The sequence below is a fragment of the Hippoglossus stenolepis genome, chromosome 6 (assembly GCF_022539355.2).
Source record: "Hippoglossus stenolepis isolate QCI-W04-F060 chromosome 6, HSTE1.2, whole genome shotgun sequence".
NCBI classification, from domain to species: domain Eukaryota; kingdom Metazoa; phylum Chordata; class Actinopteri; order Pleuronectiformes; family Pleuronectidae; genus Hippoglossus; species Hippoglossus stenolepis.
In genome coordinates, this window is record NC_061488.1 from 25151453 (window position 1) to 25171945 (window position 20493).

The 20493-nt window shown below is 41.7% G+C and overlaps 2 protein-coding genes across 3 annotated transcripts; one reads left to right on the forward strand and one right to left on the reverse strand.

Moving 5' to 3' along the window:
- Position 1: 1 nt before the first annotated feature.
- Positions 2–7978, reverse strand: cfap126 (cilia and flagella associated protein 126). Of its 2 annotated transcripts, XM_035159140.2 has the most exons (5): positions 7831–7978; positions 7635–7697; positions 5731–5805; positions 5404–5604; positions 2–616 (listed from the first exon to the last, which is right to left on the reverse strand). In XM_035159140.2, exons 1-5 carry the CDS (start codon positions 7855–7857, stop codon positions 320–322), a joined length of 663 nt encoding a protein of 220 aa, XP_035015031.1. In that variant the 5' UTR covers positions 7858–7978; the 3' UTR covers positions 2–319. The 2 variants fall into 2 exon arrangements, with proteins under 2 accessions (XP_035015031.1, XP_047196303.1); XM_047340347.1 differs by lacking the exon at positions 5731–5805.
- A 961-nt stretch (positions 7979–8939) lies between these two features.
- On the forward strand, positions 8940–14988 carry ccnq (cyclin Q). The gene is made up of 5 exons (XM_035159136.2): positions 8940–9312; positions 10639–10822; positions 11665–11797; positions 12134–12352; positions 13570–14988. The coding sequence occupies exons 1-5, from the start codon at positions 9162–9164 to the stop codon at positions 13657–13659; spliced, it is 777 nt and encodes a 258-aa protein (XP_035015027.1). The 5' UTR covers positions 8940–9161; the 3' UTR covers positions 13660–14988.
- The last annotated feature ends 5505 nt before the right edge of the window (positions 14989–20493 follow it).

The window sequence follows — 20493 nt, forward strand, 5'->3', positions numbered from 1 at the left end:
CTCTTTTTGCAATGTTTAATGGCGCTGGAAGTTGTTACTCCTGTCAGCTCACAGAACAATTGATAGAAACAGTAACCACAGCAGAGGTAGAAGTCACAGAGAAAGAGGAGGGAGGAGATGTGTGTGTATCGGCAGTGTCAAAGTGTCATAGATCCATAAAATATTTTAAAAGAAGCTTTTTATATATGATCATATATTGACCTTTTAATGCTGGAAACAATTAAGGAGCCATGCTAAAATAAGTCAAAGCCGGTGAAGTCTAGAGGCATTTCTTTTTGAAGGTGGAGGATGCTGCTGTTCCTGGGCTGGCTGCCCTCTCTCACACGTTGCTCACTGGTCTCCCTCTGCCAGTTTGGGGTTGGCTGACGGTTCCCTCTCCAGCACCTGGCATCTCTTCAACTGCAGAGCACTGGCTCACCGGCCTCTCACTCCTGGCAGCCTGAGCAGTTTGTTTGTCTTCATCGGACTGAAAGACGGATCCAACAACTGCTGCCTGCGAGTCCTGGTTTTGGTCAGTGGTTGACTCACCTCCAGCGACGGGGCAGTTCTGAGATGCTGGACAGGCCTCGGCTGTGGAGGCTGGGGCGACACAGTCCTGCTGCACGTCCCTGTTGGTCTGAGAACAGACACATTTAAAGCAAGAACGTTTAACTTTTAAAAGAAAAGTAGGACATTCTTCCTTTTACTGATGTAAAGCTGAATTTATAAGCAATTACACACCCTTACTCATTGTAATACAGATTTGGTGCTGCAGTCTAACATGGTCTCAAATGACCAGTAGTTTTGGGGGGCTAATGTAGCTAACTTAAGCAAACTTCTGACATCATCTATTAGGTTTGTTGACTAAATGAAATGTTAGTGTTTGCCATTTCTTTGTCACATTAAATATCCATGATTTGAAGAGATTTTGTATTATTATTGTCTGTGGCTAATGCAGGCTAATATGTGAGCAAACATCAGATAGATACAATCAAATAGGAAATGCAATACTAAATAAATAGTATTTAATACCATTGATAGTAAAAGCATTTTGATATTAAATGTGCTTAAACAGCAAAAAGCAGTAGCACTACGGCACTAAGATTATAAGCAGGGGTTTAATGTGAGGAGGGGGGAGGCCTTGTTTACATATTAATGCTAGTAGTCCACCCATCTTGATTTATATCTCACATCCTCGGTTCCCTTAGAAACAGGTCTGATGCTGTTTCAATTAGCTGTAGATGCTTGTACGAGATCTTGTAAAATTGTGGCTGCAAAACTCGTGCGTCTTGAATTTGCACGTGCATGCTTTGGGATCAGCTTCACAAAGACATTTTGCATTCTGTTGCACGCAGAGCCATCTGATGCCAGCTTTTGTTGTAAATCGTGTGTTGCACTCAAGCTAATTCCTGCCAAAGAGACATGTAGACATATACCTCAGTACACGCACAGTTGCTCCAGTTACTGGGGTACAAAAAAACAGTACGCTTATTAACCTGCACACCAGCACATAGCCAGAAGCGGGATATTACTTTCACTCGTGTGTGTGTGTCTGCATTTTAGAATATAGGACAAGATGGTGAATTTCTCTTGTAATTTTGAAGGTCTTCTGCACAATTTAGGTTACCACCTACCATTAGATGTTAGGGACATCATTTATATGTCATCAAGTGTTTTGGCCTTGGAATCAACGATACAGGCCGAACTTGAGGGTACACTGAGGCTTAAGGTAAATCTGACTGGCTACTGGCTTGCATGGCAAGGCAGGCCCACCACAGGTTGATCAGACCTGGGGGCATGTCCCTAGCATCTTGGGGCCCAGTTGGGATCTTTCCTCCTGACCCAGAGCCATTGGCTGCAGTGTTCTGCAGTGTGTATGTTTCTTTCATGATCAGGCGCAGGGCTTGTCCTTGGATCCCCAGATCTTTGAGAAACCTGATGGTGGTTATTGCAATGAAACCCCTTTGATCATAAGATTCTGTTAAAGAGACTGGAACAACATGTAGGGATTAAAGGAACGGCATTAGGCTGGTTTGAATCATATTTATCAGATATATTTCAATTTGTTAATGTTAACAATGACTCCTCCATGCACACAAAGGTTAGTGATGGAGTTCCACAAGGTTCTGTCCTTGGACCAATACTTTTCACCTTATATACACTACCGTTCAAAAGTTTGGGGTCACCCAGACAATTTCGTGTTTTCCATGAAAACTCACACTTTTATTTATCAAATGAGTTGCAAAATGAATAGAAAATATAGTCAAGACATTGACAAGGTTAGAAATAATGATTTTTATTTGAAATATTAATTTTGTTCTTCAAACTTTGCTTTCGTCAAAGAATGCCCCATTTGCAGCAATTCCAGCATTGCAGACCTTTGGCATTCTAGCTGTTAATTTGTTGAGGTAATCTGTAGAAATTTCACCCCCACGCTTCCTGAAGCACCTCCCACAAGTTGGATTGGCTTGATGGGCACTTCTTGCGTACCATACGGTCAAGCTGCTCCCACAACAGCTCAATGGGGTTGAGATCTGGTGACTGCGCTGGCACTCCATTACAGACAGCATACCAGCTGCCTGCTTCTTCCTAAATAGTTCTTGCATAATTTGGAGGTGTGCTTTGGTCATTGTCCTGTTGTAGGAGGAAATTGGCTCCAATCAAGCGCTGTCCACAGGGTATGGCATGGCGTTGCAAAATGGAGTGATAGCCTTCCTTATTTAAAATCCCTTTTACCTTGTACAAATCTCCCACTTTACCAGCACCAAAGCAGCCCCAGACCATCACATTACCTCCACCATGCTTGACAGATGGCGTCAGGCACTCTTCCAGCATCTTTTCACCTGTTCTGCGTCTCACAAATGTTCTTCCTCAAACTTTGATTCGTCTGTCCATAACACTTTTTTCCAATCTTCCTCTGTCCAATGTCTGTGTTCTTTTGCCCATATCAATCTTTTTTTTTATTGGCCAGTCTCAGATATGGCTTTTCTTTGCCACTCTGCCTAGAAGGCCAGCATCCCGGAGTCGCCCTTCACTGTAGACGTTGACACTGGCGTTTGCGGTTACCATTTAAAGAAGCTGCCAGTTGAGGACCTGTGAGGCGTCTATTTCTCAAACTAGAGACTCTAATATACTTGTCTTCTTGCTGAGTTGTGCACCGGCCTCCCACTTTCTACTCTGGTTAGAGCCTGTTTGTGCTGTTCTCTGAAGGAGTAGTACACACCGTTGTAGGACATTTTCAGTTTCTTCGCAATTTCGTGCATGGAATAGCCTTCATTTCTAAGAACAAGAATAGACTGGCGAGTTTCACATGAAAGTTCTCTTTTCTGGCCATTTTGAGAGTATAATCGAACCCACAAATGTGATGCTCCAGATACTCAACTAGCTCAAAGGAAGGACAGTTTTATAGCTTCTCTCACCAGCAAAACAGTTTTCAGCTGTGCTAACATAATTGCACAAGGGTTTTCAAGGGTTTTCTAATCATCCATTAGTCTTCTAAGGCGATTAGCAAACACAATGTACCATTAGAACACTGGAGTGATAGTTGCTGGAAATGGGCCTCTATACACCTATGTAGATATTTCATTAAAAACCAGACGTTTCCACCTAGAATAGTCATTTACCACATTAACAATGTATAGAGTATATTTCTGATTAATTTAATGTTATCTTCATTGAAAAAAACAGTGCTTTTCTTTGAAAAACAAGGACATTTCTAAGTGACCCCAAACTTTTGAACGGTAGTGTGTATATATATATATATATATATATGCTCCGTTTAGGCAACATCATCAGAAAGCATCACGTACACTTCCATTGTTACGCAGAACACACCCAGCTCTACAAATCTTTGAAACCTGGTGAATGTACCCACTTAGTTCAACTTCAGGAATGTCTTAACATCAAGACCTGGATGACACAAAACGTCTCACTTTTAAATTCAGACAAAACTGAGATCATTGTAATTGGCCCTAAACATCTCAGAGAAACACTGTCTGACCAGATAGTCACCTTGGATGGTATTAGTTTGGCCCCTAGCTCCACTGTGAGGAACCTTGGAGTTATGTAAGACCAGGACATTTCATTTCACCCACATATAAAACAAGTCTCTAGGACAGCTTTTTCCACCTGTCCAATATTATGAAAATTAGAAACATCCTGTCTCAGAAGGATGCTGAGAAACTCGTCCATGCATTTGTTACCTCTAGACTGGATTACTGTAATTCTTTATTATCAGGATGTCCCAGTAAGTCTGTGAAAAGCCTCCAGCTGGTCTAACATGCTGCAGCACGAGTGCTGACATTAACTAGAAGGAGAGATCATATTACTCCTGTTTTAGCTTGTCTTCATTGGATCCCTGTAAAAAAAAAAAGGTGAGCTCTGAACCATCCCTATGCTGCTATAGGCCTAGACTACTGGGGGAATTCCCATCATGCACTGAGCCCAACTCTCTTTCCCCCTCTGTCTCTCGCCCCCCAATTTATTTTACTACATGTGGCTAACCTTGTGTTTCCCCCCCCATAGTCTCTCTCTCTCTCTCGCTCTCTCTCTCTCTCTCTCTCTTTCTCTCTCCTTCTCTGTAGGTATCTCTGTTGTGCTTCAACCCAGAAATTGAACTGCTACTTAAATTTTAATGTATTGTCCTTGGTGAGCCGAAGGCAATTTTCCACCCTTCGTAGACAATATAGTTCCGAAAAAAAAAGGGTATTTAGCTTTATTCTAAACCCTCCCACTACTCCAACCTCGGATCAAATGATTGTTTGAGTGAAACTCTGCATTATGATGGTCTGTGTTTCAGCTCAGATTAACCCTCCTCTGAGAGAACCACCACCTGAAGGCACCACAGAGTTTGTTTTTCTTTGAGCCCTTTTGTTCGTTGACATATTATCTTTTCCTGTGTCATGAAATCATTCACCCTCCCTTTCCCACAGCCACTGTATGTATTTATGATTCTGCTGGGGAACGTCTTTTTGGATCTTTTGTTTGATTCATTTTTTTACATTAAAAAAAATTGAATTTATTACTTGTAATATTAGTCGCTGATGTAATTAACCACATCTGCTAATATTAGCACCCAGTAGTATTGTAAGAAAACAGACTGTATTTGTCCTGAAACTAGTATTTTTACTCCTTGAGTTACGCTGGTTCGCTCTGTGCTGTTTTGATCAATCCCAAGATGTAGCTCAAAGATCACATCTGTAAACCGGGAAACTTGACATTTAAAGGTCCACCTGAACATTAAACAGTACAGAACTGTGACATCCTCCAAAGCCATACTGTGTGAAAACACTTTGAGCCTTTTAAATAGCTCTTCAGATCAGGCCAGAACAATAAAGGGTGGAGGAGTTCATGCAGAAGCTTTCTGTTTATCCTCAAGAAAAAAACAGACATGAATCATTTGTGTGTGGCCCCCAGTTGACAGACCTGCTTGCTAACATCCTGCAGCCTTTCTGACTTCTTGCTGCAGCTGTGTGGCTGAGATCTTCCTGTGTTCTGTGGGTAGAAGCCCCAGGACTTGAGCCTGCTGAGGCCCTCCACAGAGCGGCCTGTAGGGTTGATGTGGCAGGCTGGGATACGAGAAGGAAGATCCCAGGTCCCCTTAAAGTCTGGCCATGCACTGCCTCTCTGTAGCACGAGAGAGAGAGAGAGAGAGAGAGAGAGAGAGAGAGAGAGAGAGAGAGAGAGAGAGAGATTTACAAACAGACAGGACAATTAAAAAAGAGAGAGACAAAAAGATGTATACATTCTCACCTTAACTACTCCGGGGAGCAGGTGTCCTCTGTCATTGGCAATTATAGTGGTGTTACCAGTCTTTGCTTGGGGTCTCTGTGAGTGCGTATACACAGACACACACACAGACACACGCACACGCACACACACACACACACACACACACACACAGTTGTGTCTCCATGAGTTCAGAGGACATTACATTGAGTCTAGAATGTCGGGGGACACATGACACACAGAGCTTCTCTTTCCAGCTTCTCCTTCCTCTTCTCAATCGTTATCACATCAAAGTAATTAATATCTCATCAATACATGTTACTGACTTCACTTCTTCCCGGAGTCCCTTTGCCTTATCATCCACAGATCCAGGGCCGCGGCTGCGGCCACACCGTGGATTATGATGGTGGATTGCGTATCAGAGATCGTGATTGTAATGGTGGATCCAGTATCATGTTGGCATCTGATAATGGTGGTGGACCACGATCGAGGTGGCAGCTGATGGTGGATCCTAATGGCGGCAGTGGACAATGACTGTGGACTATAGTGGCATCCGATCTTGATGGTGGATCATGATCGTGATGGCTGCTGATCATGGACTATGATTACAACAAGACTGCTCGACCATTACTGACAATAATCCATCAATTCACTGACCTTCAGTTATGCTACAAAGTGTTTATTCTAATCAATGCTGCTAAAACCTTTATCTTGATGATGTTCTCCTTTACACTTGACATCTATTGCACTTCTGTCCGTCCTGGGAGAGGGATCCCTCACATGTGGCTCTCTCTGAGGTTTCTACTTTCTTTTTACCCTGTTAAAAGGGTATTTGAGTGGTTTTTCCTTACTCTTGTTGAGGGTTAAGGACAGAGGATGTCACACCTTGTTAAAGCCCTATGAGACAAATTGTGATTTGTGAATATGGGCTATACAAATAAAATTTGATTGATTGATTGACTTTGATTTCCTGGTCAGTTACTCTAACTTAACCATAGTTATTACTTGCCTAACCTTACCCTTAATATTAATCTCAACCTAACCTGAACCTAACCCCCCATCTTAACCTAAACCTAACCTAACATTAACATTAACCTAACCTTAACCTAGACCTAACCTAAGCATAACCTTAACCTAGACTTAAAACATTTCTTAAAATGTAATGATTTAAATCATGGAGACATCCTTTTTGTCCCCAAAAGGAAGACAAGTCCCCGTCATGCAATTTAAGCATGTACTCTAAAATGACAACACCTTCTTATTTCACTGCAAAACTTTCACATTACAATCTACATCGGTAACTTCCTGTTCAATTTAGGGTATGGGTCCCAGACGCTTTTTTGTAAGACTGATGGGCTTGGTTCATATACCTACCGATTTTCATACATGTTGGTGAAACGTGCCGCTGGGGCTGCTTCATTGAAATATCAAGTCAGTTTGTCACACCCATATGCAAGACCCATAATGGAGGTTTATGTACAGTGAAGTTATAAACAACTGCCTGTTTCACGACCAAACATTAAAATTGGACGTGACGCCACGGACACGCCCTCTGACAAAAAGTACAACTTTTCCTCATCAAGGTGGTTGGGTTGCATTGACCAGATTAGAAGTCAATCTGATAAATCCTCTAGAAGGAGTTTAAGTATGATGTGTGTGAATTGCCAAAAATGACCACTGGCTGTTGGGTTTGGAATATCGGTCCCCTAGACTTTGTAAATCTAGGTATAATACATATGCCAAAGGGATTTTCATGTATACCTGGACCACACACACACACACACACACACACACACACACACACACACACACACACACACACACACACACACACACACACACACAGACACACACACAGACAAACTACCAGGCAATGTGAAATATAACACACTGGGACAGGAGTGCTGATGTGTGTTGAGCAGCTGTACCTGTTTGAAGTGTTTAGTCTCACACCAGTTGTTGTGCCTGTGTGTCCTGAAGGAGCTCTCATACTGAGGATGTAGAGACACTTGTCAGTCAAACAAGGCTGCAGAGTTTCATGATCAGCACATATTTATCTTATGTTTATGTATCTTACATATATGTTTATCTCATGTATATTTACCGTATTCATCTGTATCTTACCTGATTTGCTGAGTAATTGGACGACATGTCTGCCTACTGCCCCCGTGTGTTACTGTTGACTCGTTGCATAGCAACACCAACTAATTCGTCAGACATCATACAGCACCGACGCACTGCACTCTGGGAACCACAGTTGTATAGGTGTGTGTTCGCTGTGTGTTTGTGGATACATAATGTTCACAGGTCACTTTATTTATTGCCTGTCCCGTCGTGACCTACATTAGGACTTTTATTTTGAAAACTGTAACCCGACGTTTTTGTGGTTGGCAGACTTTGTTGAGGAGAGTATATTAGGTTTAAATTTATATACAGTCTATGGTTTAAATGTCGTTTTTAAGACTCTCTCCCCACCTCTGTCTTTTAGTTCTTATGTGTATGGTTGGATGAAAAATTTACATATAAAGAATATGTGGGGAAAATGGTAGAGAGGAGGATGCTGAGGAAACCCACCTTTAGTGGAAGACTAAGATCGCCATGGAGCACCACAGAGCACCATAGGAAGTCTTTTCTCCCTGTGGCCATCTAACTGTATAACTCCTCCTTCTGGAGGGAGGACCAGGGTTTATAATCGCACACTTAATTACAACAACATGCACAATAGTCTTTTCACATGTAATATTACCACTCGTGTGGAATAACACCATTCAGATGCAATTTGTGTAACAATGCTGTTTTTGTTTATCATCACATTAATTTATTATCATGTGCAATATTTTCAACTGATTTCAATATCATGTGCAATATTTAATTTCATTATATTTCAATATAATGTGCAATATTTCAATTTCAATAACATTTGCAGTATCCCATATTACTTTATCATTTCATTTCTACTTGCGTTAAGTTAGTTAAGTATTAGTTTATCTCTATACACTTAATATTATTTCATTTACAATACACTTATATGTTTTTTTCTCTATTCTATTCTACTTTATTATATTGTTCTGTACAGCAATCTTGCAGCAAGCTGGCACAAGAGGTGCCTTCCGGATCAATAAAGTTTTATTTTATAAATTGTGAGGGCATATAGTGCAGTGATGTTTCCATACCGGTGGGAGGCAGTAAAGCACTTAATAGTGCCTAGCCTGCCGGAAAGAGGAAGAAAATAAAAAAACATGTTTTTCTTCCGGTGAACAAACGTCGCAGTAATGGACGCTGTGATGGAGACTGACTAGGTTGTAGGTAGTCGGGACGTGCAGTTAACTTCAGTATTCTTCCCCCTCTGGTTTCTCTGAATGAAGGGACACGTGTAACTTTTCAGCTACGTGTGGCTGAGTTTAGTTTACACTCAGCTCTCTGTCTACGTGTCTTTCTCTGATGCTCTGGGACACATGGAGGCTCCGTCCTCTCGTCCGTCTGCCACCCCGGACGCTACGCCGTGGCTGGCGGGCCGGAGACACTCCTCCGGCGGGGAGTCAGAGTGTGACCCCGCCAGGGACACCAAGACACACTTCCGCGTCTGTCGCTTCATTATGGAGACAGGTAACACCCAGTTTCACCAGGGTAGCATGGAGGCTCACTTCTGCTTAGGAAGCAAGATTCAAAGTCATGCCTGATGGCGAAAAATAGTCATAATTATTGTAAAAATGACATAGCTTAGTATCTTACTTTATACGAATATGATCAATTATCCAATTTTCTATGGTTTTTTTCTTTAAATACAGTACAGAGCAGTTTACAGAGGAAAACACAGGGGTATACGAAAAGGCCTGTCTCCCCCATTCCACCACAGACAAGGGTCAATACAAAAGTTCAATCTCATTTGTAAAGCACCAGACCACAAGATACATTATCCCAAGGAACTTTACATAGAAGGTCGAGACGCTAAAGGTTCTAGAGAAACACAACAGTTCCCATCAATGACTGTGGAGAGAAAAAACATTAACTGGAAGAAACCTCTAGAACCAGACTCAGTGTGGGCGGCCATCTGCCTCAATGGGTTGGGCTGAGCAGGGGAAAATAGGGAGAGAAGAGAGAGAGACCAGTTGTGTCACTGTCATATTTAAGCTCTGTCAGACTGGTTGTAATAATGAAAATAATATGAGTCATATTTATAGATGTAATGATGTTATTAATGACGTAATAATCGTCTGGGTCCTGTAGTTCTGGAGTCAGAGATAACTGCAGAAGGAGAGGGGGGGGGGACACAAAGTTAGTGACATGTATTTAAATAAGTGGGAGGTAGAGAGATCAAGAGAGGGAGAAGTGCTCAGTGCATGATGGGCGTTTGGTATCTTTTGCAGAGCTCTAAGAGGGATGATTTATTATTTTATATTCATTGTGGTATAATGTAGGTTGTATAAATAAAATTAAACTAAACTATTATAGCAGCTAATATATGAGAAGGTATTTATTGTATCAAATTTGACTTTGAAAGGTTAAGTGTGTTTATTATCTCATTATTCTGGCTTAACACCTCACACATTTCCCTGGTTAGGTTTTATTTTCATCATGTATGATTTCTAAGCCATAAATTTAACACACATCTGATCCACCAAGAAGCATTTAGTCAGCTTTTAGCCTGTGTCTCTACACTGTTTCTTGTTAACCTCTGTGTATTTAGATTGTGAAAACATTCAGCAAGTTAGAAATGGTTTTGAGCTGTAACCGTAGCAGAACTCTGACGTACTGCTGACATATTGATTCAAATGGTGACTCAAATGATTGATAAAATAGAAATGGCAGTATGGTTATCAGGCCTTAGTCATACTTACTAAATAGAAATGTATATGAATTTGTGTGAGTGAATCTATCAAAGATGTTGAAACACCACTTTGGATTTTGAGTGTACCCTCCTCCCTTGCCCAGGAGTGAAGCTGGGCATGCGCTCGGTGCCTGTGGCCACAGCGTGTGTGTTGTACCACCGTTTCTTTAAGCGTGTCAACATGCGTGCATATGAACCCTACTTGGTGGCCATGAGCTGTCTGTACCTGGCTGGCAAAGTGGAGGAGCAGCATATAAGAACCCGTGACATCATCAACGTAAGCCACAGGTAATATGCTTGGTTACAAGTGGGTACTATTTGCCGCATGCAATACTTTAAGGCCCCTGAGAGCAAGATACCTCAGCAAACGTTGTGCTGCTGTGAAGAAACAGCCTTGGTGGCAGATGCAGGCCACTCTCATTGAAACACAGACATTGAATATTACTTGAGAACTGAAGTGTTTCTGTCTTGAGTTTCTTGAACTATGTAAAATAGTCAAGTCATTCTGACAGCGATTGACATAGAAGCAAGCGCAGCATTCGTATCATCAGATACTTTTTAATATTATAATAATGAAGAGTGGCCAGAGTGTCGTGAATATGTTGGTTATGCAGTGGCGTCACAAAGTATTTGTACAAATTTGCTTTTGCCCTTTGATAACGCACCAATGCAGTGGCAGCTCTTAACCTGCCTGTTTGGAATGGGCTTTTTGCTTGACCTGTGGTGATGCTGGTTGCAGCTTTTTTTCTGAAACTGAAAAAGTGACCTGCAGTAATTGAGTCAAGTAAAGAGTGACTGCAGGACTAAGTGCTTAGAACCCTGAGGCTGTACCATCCCTGCATCCACTATAGACTGTTTATAACATATTCTGCACACAAACAGTACAAACTGAGAGTATATTGTAGAACTGTTTTAGGAGGGCTCACTAATGACAAAGACTAATTTTGAAGTAGCTCTGGAGCATTAACACAGGACAAGAACACAACTTTCTAAACATGCAGTTTAAGGTTGCTCATTATTATGTTTTGTGTTTTAGGTCAGTTTGAACAAAGTCTTTTCAGAGTGGTCACCTTGATTTCTGCCCTCATCTCCCTACCACCTCCGTGTCCCCCTCTGTTTTTCCCTTGCAGGTATTTCAACAGTGGCAGCACGCCTTTAGAATGTGACAAGGAGTTCTGGGACTTGAGGGACAGCGTGGTGCAGTGCGAGCTCCTCATCCTCCGACAGCTCAACTTCCAAGTCTCCTTCGAACACCCTCACAAGGTAAGTGTGAGCATGTGTATGTATTCCTGTCCCCCCTGTTTAGTGTGAGCCTCCTTGTCTGTCTTAGTTACTGTTGTCATGTCGTGGTTGTCCCAAAGTGTTTGTGTTCAGCTGGTTTACAATCAAGATTGAAGAGGTGTTTTCAAATATGAGGTGAAATGCTGCCTTACTTGAGCTTTTGTTATTTCTTTATTTTAACTGTGATTGAGTGGTTACCCTTGCTCGCATTGTTAACTTTCATCCAAAACTAAAACAAATTGAATTGCTGTTTGACTCAAATATAGAATGTGTCATATACAGAATGACAGGATTTTCTCGGTCTCCCTCTCTCCTCAGTATTTACTTCACTACCTGTTGTCTGTGAAGTCGCTGGTGAACCGCCACGCTTGGTCTCGAACCCCCATCACTGAGACTTCGTGGGCTTTGCTTAGAGACTGTTACCACGGAGACATGTGCATCCGCCACACACCTCAACACATTGCCATAGCAACGCTGTACCTGGCTTTAAACAGCTACGGAGTGGAGCTGCCTGTCGGGGAGAAGGAGTGGTGGCAGGTGTGTCTTTGTTGCATGGTCACAGTTACAGATTGAAGAAAGAAACGACTGATCAGAAACAATTATGTGCATGTGAACAAGTAAGAGAAAGTGACTATGTAATTTATTGATTTGACCATAAAATGTGATATATAGATACCTGTTTATACAGCCAACAGACACAGTGGACCGAGCTCATCATGTCCTCTGCGGGTCAAAATCTGCACCAGATCATTTTCAGAATTTGATTATTTTTATTTCACCATTTCAGACTGACACAGACATTCAAAATAAAGCACAACATTCATTTTGTTGTTATGCTTTATATTAGAATTACAGAGCTTTTATTTTTGAAAAGTTGTGACGTTGGGTCTGAGGATGGATTGTGTTGTATCTCTCTCTCCCTCCCTCCCTCCCTCCCTCCCTCCCTCCCTCTCCTCTCTCTGCGCAAGGAGCAGTATTGTCTTTCTTCAGTGCAGCTATGAGACAGACTCATTTCACGACACAAAATCTGTCTTATGCTGCCATCTCTCAGTATTTCTGACACCGAAACCACGATACAAATGTCCACAATTTTGTATCGCGATCCAGGATGTTAAAACTACAGAAGAAGTCCCTAGAGGTATCATGTCATGCAGATCATTTGGGTTAGGTATCGATTTAGGTATGTCTCTGTTACACTGGATTATCAACAGACTTGTAATAGTTTTCACTCCATGATGCTGAGTCAATCTTTGTTAGAGCCACATTTAATGGAATTTAAAGCATGTCCATTATTCAGTTTAGTCCATAAGGGCCATTTTACACTATGATGGACAGTCGATTTAGCCCTGCACAGATGCTCCCATGCCAACAGCAAATCTTCAACTTTGTACCATTTTGCACTTGAACCAAAGGGACATCTCCGCCTGACCATCCAGCTCCAGCCAGTCCACAAAGCACAAGTGTCTCTAAGTGTTAAGTATTAATTGAAAGGTGCTGGCAATTATAGTTTTCCATTGTAAAGCAATTTTACAAATGAAGTCTCTTTTGTTAGAGCTTTGATTTTTTTAAATGACTGTATGCAAATGGAACAGAGTCAGAATTTGTTATGGTTTTATTCTTCAGTCCTCAAGGCAGTAAAATCTAGGTCGTTTGAAATGGTGTGTGGGCCTTTGATGTCCACTGCTTATTGAGACCAGGTGTGGAGCTGAAGTATCTCTTTGTGTGTTTGTGTGTTTGTGTGTGTGTGTGTGTAGGTGCTGTGTGAGGACGCGAATAAAGCAGACATCGATGCAGTGATCTCAGACCTTCTTCAACTCTATGACATGGAGGCCAAGTGTATCTAAAGGACACACAAGCAAGACCTGCACATGGGAGACACCAAGAGTTATATGGTGTGTGTTAGAATTTGTTTTGTCGTAGCATGAATGTGTGTGTGCATGTGTTATTGTCTGCTTGTAAGTGTTTTAAGATTCCTTTATTCAGGTTTCAGGATTCAAGTGCGTGCGTGCGTGCGTGCGTGCGTGCGTGTGTGTGTGTGAGAGTGTGAGTGAGTGAGACATGGGCAAGAATACTTAGTATTGCCCCAGTTAGTCTATGAGCTGTGACTAAAAAAATAAACACACATGCACTACCGACTATTGCCACCTGGGGGAGACATTTCTTGACATGTCAGCAGTGCAGCATAATGTGCTGGAATCATCAGCAGCAGGAACATCTTAGACACACCTCAGCAGTCTTTTCACACACATCATGTTTTAACAACAAACACCACTGTATGGATTGGATTGGATCATCTTAAATTCATCACCCAATTAAAAGTAATTCACCAATAATTATTGCTCAAAATGAAATCAGAACACGGACTATGACCTGTCATGTTTCGCGGATATTCCGGGTCATATTTAATGTGTTATTACTGTCTGAGTCCCATGAAGTAATAAAGACCAACAATGTGTAATTGTCTATAGTATTGTAAGTATTATCTGTGTAACAAACCTGTTGCACTGGATGACATGTTTTATTCATTTCCACACACTGCAGTTCATTTTGCCTGAGACTGGCAGGATCCACATTCTCAGTAGGAGGCAGTGTGCTTCAGGCTGAGGTATACATAATGTCGGCTTCACATTTTTACCAGTTCCTAATGAGGTTGAGCTACAGAAGATCAATGTGAAGACCAAGACCAGACTGCAAGGACAGTGCAGGGTCATTGTGTGATTGTTCATTAGAATGTTTTTTTTTTGTTGTGTATTAATTTGTGTTTACTTGGTGTAGTTCCTTTGTGCTGTATGTGACTTAAATGAGATGAAAAAGGTTCATCTGGATATCTTCACAACAAACAGGGCTTTACTGAACATTGCAGCTGCTATGAGTTACAATGGTCTTTCAAATGTGCTGCATATAAAAATTAAAAATAAACATTTGCAATGAAAACCCAAGGATTTGAAAAGATCTTTCAAATGATCTGATGGAGGCTTCTTCCAAACAAAAACGAGTTGATCATACATATGGACAAACTGCAAAAAAAAGTTATTAATTCATGCTCTGTTGCAAATGCTTTTTTACTTGTGATACAGTATTGGCTGTATGTACAAATACTTGCATGTATCAGTTTCCATGTCAATCTTTATATGACATACAGAATTGAATAAACACAGTGATAAAAAAACTCATTGGTGTTTTACTGAGATTTATTCACGAGCAGAAGAATATGGAACCTCCTCTTCTTTATCCTTTATGACTGAGGCTCAGAATGAGGCCCTCTGTAAACACACCGGTGTGGCAGCACACAGCTAAAAGCCCAGATAGCTCGCAGGTAGCCCCGGCTCAGAAAAGCGATTGGCCTCCATAGGTGACTTGAGGACACCTTGCCCCTTATTATTTTTAACAACGACAAAGAAAGAGGCGAAGCAGTAATGCGTCCAGCAGTGCGAGTTGTGAAAACTCAGCCATCACTATTGTTAATCATCAAATATGTTTAAGATCTTTCTGCTGAGAGACTGGATGTCAAAGGTTGTTTTAATTTACTGTACAAAGCCTCTCAGACCTGATATTTTTAAGATGCTTACATTTTTTGCATTTAACTTCAAATCAGGTCGGCCTGTCTCAAGCCTGTGTATGTGTGTGTGGGAGAGAGAGAGAGCAATCTGGAGCCTAAAGTGGTTGAGGTTACAGTAAGGGGCCTGGAAATTCATTGTGTCGATGAGTGTCCTCACAAAGGTATTTGTGTCTGTGACTGTGTGTGTGTGTGTGTGTCCAGGATAAAGGAGTCACATGATCAACACTGACAGATCTGAGTCTCGCTTTCTGTCTTTTCCTTTCACTCTGCCTCTCATGCCTTCTGCTTCTCTTCACGGGGCAGGAGACGCTGCGTGCGTCCCAACAGCATCGCACGTTATACAATATTCTTCTCCCTCCTCATCTGTCACTCCAACTCCACCGTTATTTCCCTCCCTTGTGTAGCTGTTCGGGGAAAATCTGTCTGTCTTTCTCTAAGCTGCTCTTCATTTGCCCCATTCCTGTCATCTTCTCTCCACCTTTTTTTTCTTTCTGTCCATCTCCATCTCTTGTGCCCTCCATCTCCCCGTCTCCCTTTCTCACCCACCCACCACATTCCGTCGTCCTCCCTCCACTTGTTTCCTCCTCACCCTCTGTCGACTTCCCTGTGTCTCCCACATCTTTCCTCTCTCCTCCTCTGTGCCTCCTCCCTTCTCCTTCCTCCATCTCCCTAATGTTACATTAATAATGAAGAGGGTGCGTGTTCAGCCAGACTCCATAAATTAACCATCGGATGGGAAGGAGCACTGAGGAAAGGAGTTGGAGGAGTAGGGGGAAAAAAGAGAGTGACATGGATGGAGGGGTGAGGAGAGGGAGGATGGATGGAGGGAGGGGTGAGGAGGGGATAAAGGGGAGGTGAAGAGGGAAAATGGCAAGTGAGAGGGGAGCTTATCTTTGTGTCACACTTCAACACTCTCCAGGCTGCTTCTGATCGCCTCTCCTCCGCACTGCTTCTGATCTGCTTACACATCACTTCAGCCTTTACTGTGGCCTTGAGGGGAAGTCAGAAGGTCACACACACACACACACACACACACACACACACACACACACACGACCAGCTGTGTGTGTACGTCTCAGGGTACATGTGTGTTTGCATCGAAATGACAGTTTGGGATGTTGATGTTGTATCAGGCCTGCAGTCTCAGAGCTGAGTGCCCTTGAACTATAAAAGCTAGCCTTCAGCCTCAGACCTATTAGACATCAACCAAGCGCTCCTAAACACTCTAAATGCCTAATGCATAGACAATAGATTTAAGAGAGTGTGTGTGTGTGTGTGTGCGTGCGTGCGTGTGTACGTGCACGCTCTTAGTATTGAAGGGTGGAGCAAAAAGAGCAGTCTGCATGATTCATCAGCCATGATGTAAACAGTGAGATGAATAGTAGATGGGTCAGCAGACAGACAAAGTTATCAAACTATCAGCCTATCAAGGCCTCTCACCCTGCACCCTTACTGACCAGCGACCTTAACACTGAGATGAACGGGTGGAGTCACCCCTGAACACCTGCTTTTGAATCTCAAGTGTTTCTTGGTGACCACAGATTTCCTATGAGAATGTTCCCCTCCATTCAAACGTCAACACCTGTGAAATAAAAAGATGTAGTTTGAGTTTTCCCATTTTATTCTTTTTTCTTAACTACATTTTACATATAAACAATCTCAACAAATATCAACAACTAAACAGCTTTAACACTTTTCTCTTTGTTCCCCTCTATCTCTTGTTCAGTGAAGTAAACTCTACCGTGTGCTGCCAGGATTTACTACCATAAAGACGGAAAAAGCTGCCCAGGTTAAAATAAGGCCCAAAAAATGCAAAACAAGGTTGCGCAGGTTAAAATAGAAATGCTCCGTCAGAATCCAGTAACAGGTGTGTCTCCGTATAGAACGGCGTCTTGGCGATTTTTTTGGTCTTCATCTTTACTTTTCAGGTGACTCCATGCTTTGACTGTGAGCAGCCACCCTCCTTACGACGCGTCAACGCACTTTGTCGATGACTTCGATTACATCGATGCGTCGCCCAAAGCCAATTAGAAACTAACTATCTATACCCCCTTGCCTCTTGAGGGTCTCGGGAACTGGAGCCAATCATAGCTGACATTGGGCGAGAGGTGGGGTACACCCTGAACAGGTCGCCAACAAATCGCATGGCCAACATACAGAGACAAACAACCATTCATACTCACAATTGTCTGTACAACATTATCAGAATAGTGCCTGTCTAATTCCACAGATACTCCCTTTTCTCTCCCAGTAATTCCCAAGGTCAGGTTATAGATTATGGGCCAATTAGCAGTGCATTGTAGTTTCTACGCTCATGGACTTTCATATCTAACTCAGATGCTCCAGACAGAGAGGCACCAACTTCAACTATTTTGCCTATTTCGCTAGTGGCAGGAGTAAGGACACAATGTGATTTAGGATTGCATACTTTAGACTTAACTATCCAATAGGATGTGAACACCTACATGTAACATAAAGAGTGACAGCAATTCTAGCCATTCATTGATTGAGTGCTGTTAGAATGGGTGCTACAGGTAGAGGAAGATATATGTGGAAGCTGTGGAGACATCTTCAGACTTGGGGGTGATAATTGCTCCTGTTACTCTGTTAGTGTTTGTATATTGTTTCACCTTCTGGTCTCCTTGATGCATCAAGTCTACATTAAAATCTTCTGCATAAGAAATCAGCTGCTGCCTGAGATCAACTTTCACCTGCTTCCAGAAAACTTCCATCACAACAATCTCACCTACAGATAATTTTACAGTCTCCAATCATCCTAATTCCCAATCTGCATGTCTTTGGACTGTGGGTGAAAGTCAGGATACCCAGAAAACCCACACAGACATGTGGAGAGCAAACCTACAGAGAAAGACCCTGTAATTCATACTGGGAGGAGTTTTTAGTGGAAACACTGGTTTTGTGCACACACAATGTATATCAAAATAAATGATGGTAATTGTGAGAATGTATAATTTATGTCACTATTTTATCCAAATTGAATACATTATATCCTCTGTGTCTAACACACAATCACCTGAAAAACAACTTCAGAGGCAAACAAGATCCCAGTGCAGCCATGTAGTGAAATATTTCAGAGGCTACTGTATATGTTATTTGAGAGACTGAACTATACACAAAAAGATGGTGTTTGATTTAAAAAGACATCTGCTTTGTACGACATGTGACATTGTTCAGGACAATTCAACAGAAGAGATCTTTTGATACTGACTAATCCTGATCTTTATAGTTTTTTTTACAATTAAAAAAAGTTCTCCAGCTTGTCTACTTTTAAATACATTTAATGGATGTGTAAAATAGCTTCATACATTATGAATGACAAAGAGTCACTTGATAGACTGTTAAAGACAACATTTTAATGCAATATGAGGCATGTTTCTTTGCAAACTGAAGGTACAGTATTTTGGTGACAATGCCACATCTGAGATGTAGGCTACAGTTTTTGTATTGTGCCTGATGCTGAACTGACACTGGAAATGATCATCACACGTTTGTATCTGATCTATGTCTCACTGCCGCTTTTGGATTTTATCTGATCAAATAGTTCACCACCTGCATTTAAATAGTAGTACAGTGCCCATACTTAACCTGCCTGGACGTAATGTTCTGTTCTCTTGTTAATACTATGGAGCTACCTCTGAATTATTCCTTGTCATTAGTGAGTCCTCCTCAAACAGTTTTACAATACAATGTCACTACTTATTGTTTGTGTGCAGAGCTTTTTATGAACAGTGGTGCAGAGTGAAGTTCGAAAACTTTGTGCTCATCCTATCTGGTTTATCTACTATGAAGATTCTACAGTCAATGTTTTTCATAAAATTAAACAAAATTTGCTTTATTATTTTTTATTAAGTTTAAATGATTTACTTAACTGTTATTATTTCTTCATACTTTGCATGTTGGCTATTAGAGTCAGAGTCTGTTAAGCAATTGACACAATAGACTGAATAGACTCATAACGCAGAAAGTCTGATCTGTAGTTTCTAATGGACATTATGGATTTGCCTGGCACAGGGTGTTCATGTTGCATTCGAGGTCTGGTTATCATGGCTTGGGACATCTGGTCTTGTTACTATATAACCTCATACTGTTTCTGTGGCCTTTGTTAGCCATGCTCGCAGCTCAGAATTGTTGGTCAAAATTCTTAACAACTACTGGATGACATGGTATTTTCCTGCAAAAAAACCTGTACCCTTACGAATAATCTGTGGTTATGTGGTGATTTCCTGATTTGTCCTATGTAGCATCATTATATAAACATTTATATTGGTCTGTGTGACCAGATACATCAGCTGTTCTCTGTGTTTAATTAATGTTCCTATTGACATGACGGCATCACATCATTTAAGCTGCTCTTTCATGCCAATCTCATGTTCTACCTCAGCCTAAAGTTTCTATTGGTTTCTATTAAAGTTCACTAAACAGTTTGTCATGACTTTTGCTCTGTGACATGCAGCATTATCCTGCAGAACGAAGCCATTAGAAGATGGTGAACAGTGACAATGGAGGGATGAACATGGTAAACAGTATCATTCAGAGGCTGTGACACTCAAACCATCTGGGATTGGTATTAAAGATCCAGAGTGTGTCAAGAAAACATTCCCCGCCATCACACAACCACCAGCACCCTTGAGTGTTGACACAAGACAGGTTGGCTTCATGGCTTCATGCTGTAAACTCCAGATTGTGACTCTACCATCAGCAGCCTCAGCACAAATCCACATCTATGAGACCAGTTTACATTTTTCACAGCCTTCAACTGTCCAGAGTCAGTGAGTCTGTGTCACTGCAGCCTCACATTTCTGTTCTTGCCTGATAGGAGTGGCACCTGACATGTCTCTCTGCTGTTGACCACACACCTCAAGGTTCGACATGCCATTCATTCTGCTCGGCACCGTTGTAAAGATTGGTTTTCTGAGTTACCACAACCGTTCTGTCTGCTCCAACCAGTCTGTCTGTTCTATTCTGACCTCTGTCATCAACACAGAGCTGCTGCTCACTGGATGTTTTTTGTTTTGTGTCCACTCTGATTAAAAACTCTCAGAAACACTCAATACAATACTATGTAAATGGTAAATGGTCTGTATTTATATTTAGTGTT